A 5838-nucleotide genomic window follows, 5' to 3' on the forward strand; every position below is an offset into this window, starting at 1 on the left:
CCCAATGAACCATGCAAAGCTAACACTCTGCTGGTACCATCCTTCCTCTAATTCTTGACCAATGAAAGATTGTAACTGGAGATGAAAGCAATACTTTTTCTATTGCAGTCTTCTGGAAGATACTACAAAAAAAAAATAAAAATGATGGATTACAAACTATTACCAGGAATAGAAACATTAAGCTTACATTTGACTGCTTTTGTAGTGACGAGCTGTAGAAATTAGTTGTTTGGAAGCTGGCTTGCCACTTTGAAAGACTGGTATTTACTGTTGCTGAAATGTGCAAACTGAAATGCAACTACTAAAATGAAGAAGGCATAAAAAGTATAAACATGAGAAGGAGGATGCCTGAAGATGAAGCTTTGTCCACAGCAGGCTATAGCAAGAGGGTAGTATGGAAGATTCCTCCCTCAGCTTACACAGAGCTGAATTAACCCCTGCTCTGCATGTAACAGCAAAGAACCTGGCCAGAGAAAGTATTAAGAATATTAGAAATATTTCCAAGACTGTTATTCAATGTTTCATTCTCTTTTATTTTTTTGTGCTTCTAAGACAAGATTTTCCAGCAATACTTGTTACATGTTTTTCCCTATTTTTCAAGGACTTAGGAAACAGGGGCAGGCAGCCATTGGGTAAACTGGCAACACCCCAACCTCCCCAAGGCTGCTTTGCATGTAACACAAACTGTTTTATCATTACAGAGTTTGAGTTGCAGTTCACAGCCTAACAGTAACTAAGTGATACACTTTGGTACGTGTGGACTGCAGTCAAAAAAACTTCCTCTGATATTTCTTTCTTCTTCCTCCTTCCCTGTTTCTATCTACTGGGAAAAAAACTTGCTAAGAACAGAAAAAAAAAGCCCCTCAAAACCCTCACCAAAAAAACCTCAGCCCAAATCCTTCATTCAGTTCAGGTATACAGAAAAATGAGCCCCAAGTAGCAGAGCTTGCACTCGGGAGGAGCAAGCCAAAACCTTCCATTGCTACCACCATGTTCAATCTCCACAGCAGCAGCAGATATACTCACCTAGAGCAGCTCTCTGGTGCACCCCATACCATTGCCTTACTGCTCTAACATAATTTAAATTTTTAATTTTTTACCTAATTTAACCCATCTCACCCCTTGCTGAGTTTTACAGGAGCTTGCATCCATCCTTCACAGTCCCTTGAAAATCTACAGGGATACTCTCAAGCTGCCATTAGCCCATCACACAAGCTACAGAAGGCTTTTGGTTAAAATCAGCACATCAAAAGCAAGAGGAGGTTAGCAGGGAGGAATGAAAAAAAGGTCCTTTCACTGGAAACTTTGCTGCTCCCAGCAAGTCCGTGTAGCAAGATGGAGATCAGTACTGGAAACAATCCTGACTATCACAAACCAAAGTGAAAGGCAACTTTTCTCACCCCAGGAAGAAGTGTATCGTGTTCTGCCTGCTATGCCACCGCAGAGATGTCTCCAGGTTTCTCTGGTAAGGAACTCAGGGCAGATGTGAAATCCTGTACTCTTTCACAAATGTTATTAATCTCCTTGGAATGGGTGGCTACCTGCCTGACGTCAGGAGAGTTCCTAAATTAAAGTTCAGGCAGGAGCGGGTTAGTGCTGTCCAAGCATGTGTCAGACTTTTTACAGCTACGGGCAGAGAGGAAAGTGCTTGTACTTAAAACCAGCAACACAGCTTAGAAGGGTCAGTGCAGAACTCTGGTGCAAATTTGTCTTCTGACACAGCCAGAAAGACATGTAAGGAAATAATTAAAGGCAATAATTATTATAGTTCTCTCTGGTTAAGGCACGGGCTGGCAGCTTCCTGAGTCCTCTCATCTCAGAAGTTCACATTGCTATGTTCAAAGCAACCTGTGCTACTAACAGCAACAATGATCTCTGAAAATACTCACAAGCCAAACTGCAAGGTAGAAATAGCAAGAGAGATGGCTTGAGGCCACATAGAACACTTTCATCAACTGAACAAAACTGAAACAGCCTCAGAAGAATGGCAGTCTCCAAGCTCTCCCTGAATTCTCTCTTCAACAGGAGCACTGGGTCTTCTCCACACTTGGACTGGCAATCACTGGTCTGGAGTCAAGACTGAAGCTGTTTGGAGGGTTCTCCCCATGAAGCTGTAAGGTATTTCGGGCTATCAGCTCCTTAGCCATTAATATGAACACCTCTTCTATGTTTTGAGCTTCTTTTGCTGATGTTTCCAGCACAGCTAAGAGCCCGTGCTTCTCTGCCAGGGTGCAGGCATCTTCAAACAGCACCTGGCGCTTGTCCAGCGCATCTGATTTGTTCCCTTAAAAAAAGGCAGAGAGATACTTCAATCACTTAAGTCTTTCAAAAATTTATTTTTAAATGCAGTGCACGAATTCAATTTCGTTAAACAGTAGATTTATGTTAGGAGTAAGAGTACTGGAGAGAACGAGACGTGAGTACATCAGAGCCACAAATATAGACTGTGGTTTAAAACTGCAGCAAATGAGATGAAATCTAAGAAAAAACTAAAAACCCGTGTTCATCTAATAACTTAGATCTAATAACTTAGGGGGTAAAGGATTATTTGGAAGAAACTTGGTCCTGTTCCCTAGTGCTTTTAAATGTTAAGTAGCGTTTAAACTGAATATTTTTTTAAAAAAAATTTTTCAGGGTGATGTAAAAACAGACAAGAATTCAGATCAGCTACCTTAATGCCTAAAATATATTCTTAAAAATATATTCTTCAGTTGTTTCTGTATGTATAGATTAAACTTTTACGTGCAGCACTTTAGTCAAAATCTATCACAAAACACCTCAGATAAAATGCCTTTGTATGTTTAGGCAGTTGCAGCACATGTGGATTTATCAGTTCTAGTTGCTGGCTTAAGTCTACATTCGTAGTTTCAAGACAAACCATCAAATTCATATCTTGAATATATATAAATTAACTACCCTCCTATAAAGTCCCTCATAGTATTTCTAAAAGAAAAAAAAAAAACCACAAAACCAACCTACCTCACAGAAAAAAAAAAGAAAAAAAAAGAAAAAAAAAAGAAAAAAAAAAGGGCCAAAACCCCCCCAGCTTGAGGGTTATTTGCCTTCTTAAAAAGGAACCCAACCACCTTTTCCTCCTTCAATTCCAGATAGGAAAGTTAGGTTTCTTAACCTTAACCTCCTGCTAGAAAGGTGTATAACGTGACTAAGCGTAATTAAATGTACAACGACTTCTGCCAATGTAAGTAAAGTAAACAGCACCAGCTTTGGAAGAAAGCACCAAGCTGGATCCTTAACAAAAGCTTTAGTTTTACTAATTTCAGAACTTATCTCTCTAAAAAAAAAAAACCAAAACAACAACCACTACCACACAGAGTTTCTTTCTTTAGATTCATGGCAGAATTTAGAAAAACCCGGGCGAAGTGCAGTGATTTACACATCCCCGCCCCTAATTGCAAGCACTGCATTAGATGCAGGTCAGAATTTATCTTGTGCTTCTTGCAGAGGAAGGACAGGAGAAACCTTTGCAGCACAAGCACGGAGGGTGCTGGGAGCAGAGGCAGCAGCTCAGGGGCCCTGCTGGGGCTCAGCGCTGCCCCAGCCCCGGCTGCTGAGCTGCTCTCAGCACACTGCAACAGGCTCGGCCACGGAAATGGAAATAAGGGCAATAAAGGCTCTGGCCACGCCAGACCCGTGGTGTGTTTCAGCACACCACTGCTCTCATTTGCAGCTTCTTCCTTGGGGGAAGGAAGAGCAATAATAACCATGAAACCCAAGGGAAAGGAACCGCGGCTTCCTACCAGCTCCATTCCCGACAATTCCCAGACATTGCTTTCCTCAAAGAGGCAGTTTCCTGAGTGCTAGTGGAATGCAAGCAGAACATTCCACGCTCTGCAAAAGCCACCTCCCCATCTATTGTCTTACCTGCTCGGAATCCCATTACAGAGCAATGCGCATGCATATCAAGAGAACAGAGAGGAAAGATGAGAACCAGGAGTCTGTGCATTCCCCTTCGGCTTGAATTATTGAGCTGCTACATTCCTGTGCATCGGGAGTGGAGGGGTCAGGCTTACTGCAATTCTAACCTCAACAAGGTGATCCCTGCCTCCAGCCTGGCAACAAAGCTTGTTGTGGTATTCCAACAAGAAAGGAACAACTGAAAAAAGGTTTCCTGTCTGCAATGAGTTTGGTCCTGTCAGGACCAGGCTATGACTTTCCTCATTTTTTTAAGCTTAGGCTGAATTGACACACTTTGTGATCTATTTTAATTAGAACTGAATCTTTCCTTAATGCATAGTGTATAGATGCTTCAAGTAGTGGTAGGAAATGAGGGAGATTTTATGTTCATATCAAAAATCCACATAACACAATATTTAAAACTAAAATCCTACCAATTAACATCATGACCAAGTTTGCAGCACCATACTTTTCAATTTCATGAATCCAATGAGGAATGGATTCAAATGTGGACCTCCTAGTAAGGTCATAGGCAAGGATGGCCCCATGGGCACTCCTGTAATAAGACTGGGTTATTGTCCGGAAGCGTTCTTGACCGGCTGTGTCCCACACTTGGATCTGTAAGAGAAAGGACAGAAGTTGGAAAGAGCAGTGAATATCATTTTCCTAGGTGCTTATTCTCAGCATTTGAGGCCCTCTGTCTAGAAGGCAACCAGACCTGTCCCAGCTCACTCTAGTGTGGCTTTGCCCTCTCTAGATCTGAAAAGCCATTTACAAGTCTGTAGAGTCAATCTACACAGACCAAAGAGAAAGCTCCAAGGGTAAACCCTGCTTTGTAAAGAGGCCAAGAAACCCATTTTCAACAACTGTAGTAAAAGATATAGAACATTGTATTGATAGCAAAAGAAGAGCAAAGAACCCTAATAAACGATTGGGCAGAATAAATCTATATATAAAGGCCAGTCATCCTATCTTTCATCTGCACACAGAGGGAAGTTCTAGCTGATAATTTCTTCTGGTGTTTATCTTGGAAGTCTTCTTCCCTCAAATTAAGCACAAATCAAAGCGGAGCCTTTGCAAACTTGGGAGACACCTCCTTGGTGTCCCAGCTCAAACTCCCATATCTCTGGAGGGAAGAGACATCCCCTCCAAACTACAGCCGCCTTCCCAAGAAGTTCCTGCAAGCAAAGCACAGGCCCTCTCCTCAAGCAGGTGCAGAGAAGTCACGACGGCAAGTACGCACCCAAATTAGGGTGACTGCTTCCCCCAGGGCATCTTCCTGAGAGAAAGCTGCACTGGGAAACACCCCTGCTAAGAAAGGCAGTCAGCTTCCTGCCGAATTTTGAGCTTTTGCTCAGCAGGGCCGAGCAGGAGGAGCTGCGCATCCCGGCACCTGCACGGGCAGGATGAGGATGGCACGGCCAAGGTGCTGCTCGGGCTCGCTCCCGACACCGACCTTCACTTTCTTGCCGTCGATGTCCATGGAGCGCACGGTGAAGTCCACGCCGATGGTGTTCTGCTGCTTCTCGTTGTACTGCCCCGTCTTGAAGCGGTGCACCACGCACGTCTTCCCCACGTTGGAGTCGCCGATCAGGATGATCTTGAAGAGGTAGTCGAAGGCATCGTCCGCGCCGGAGCCGGGGAACGGCATCGCGGCTGCCGGGCGGGCCCGCGGCGAGGCGGGGGATGAGGAGCCGCAGGCCCGAGGAAGGAGCCCCGTGCCAGGCGCTCACCTGCCGCCCCTGCCGCTTCAGGTAGCGCCGCTCGGAGCCGCGGGGCCGCCGGGAGCTGTAGTCCGCCCCTTCCCCTCCCTTCACCGCCGCCCCGCCCCGGGCTCGGCCGTTCAGCCGCTCGTTCCCGCCCCGCACAGAGGGCGGGCAGGGCCCCGGCTGGACTACAGCTCCCAGCGTTCCGCGGGGCCGC

At 45.1% G+C, this 5838-nt stretch overlaps 1 protein-coding gene across 1 annotated transcript; it reads right to left on the minus strand.

Annotated features, from left to right (window-relative positions):
- Positions 1–512: 512 nt before the first annotated feature.
- On the minus strand, positions 513–5714 carry RAB19 (RAB19, member RAS oncogene family). The gene is made up of 3 exons (XM_014869967.2): positions 5372–5714; positions 4350–4533; positions 513–2284 (listed from the first exon to the last, which is right to left on the minus strand). The coding sequence occupies exons 1-3, from the start codon at positions 5564–5566 to the stop codon at positions 2019–2021; spliced, it is 645 nt and encodes a 214-aa protein (XP_014725453.1). The 5' UTR covers positions 5567–5714; the 3' UTR covers positions 513–2018.
- Positions 5715–5838: the final 124 nt, after the last annotated feature.

This window comes from Sturnus vulgaris, chromosome 5 (genome assembly GCF_052056855.1).
Source record: "Sturnus vulgaris isolate bStuVul1 chromosome 5, bStuVul1.hap1, whole genome shotgun sequence".
In the NCBI taxonomy this organism is placed as follows: domain Eukaryota; kingdom Metazoa; phylum Chordata; class Aves; order Passeriformes; family Sturnidae; genus Sturnus; species Sturnus vulgaris.

Bases quoted from the DNA above. Each gene is read 5' to 3' on its own strand.
- RAB19 (XM_014869967.2), bottom strand. From the start codon at position 5,566: ATGCCGTTCCCCGGCTCCGGCGCGGACGATGCCTTCGACTACCTCTTC. The intron at 4,534-5,371 runs GTCGGTGTCGGG...TTTCTCTTACAG, and splicing joins TCGACGGCAAGAAAGTGAAG to ATCCAAGTGTGGGACACAGC. The intron at 2,285-4,349 runs GTAGGATTTTAG...CCTTTTTTTAAG, and splicing joins CTTGGTCATGATGTTAATTG to GGAACAAATCAGATGCGCTG.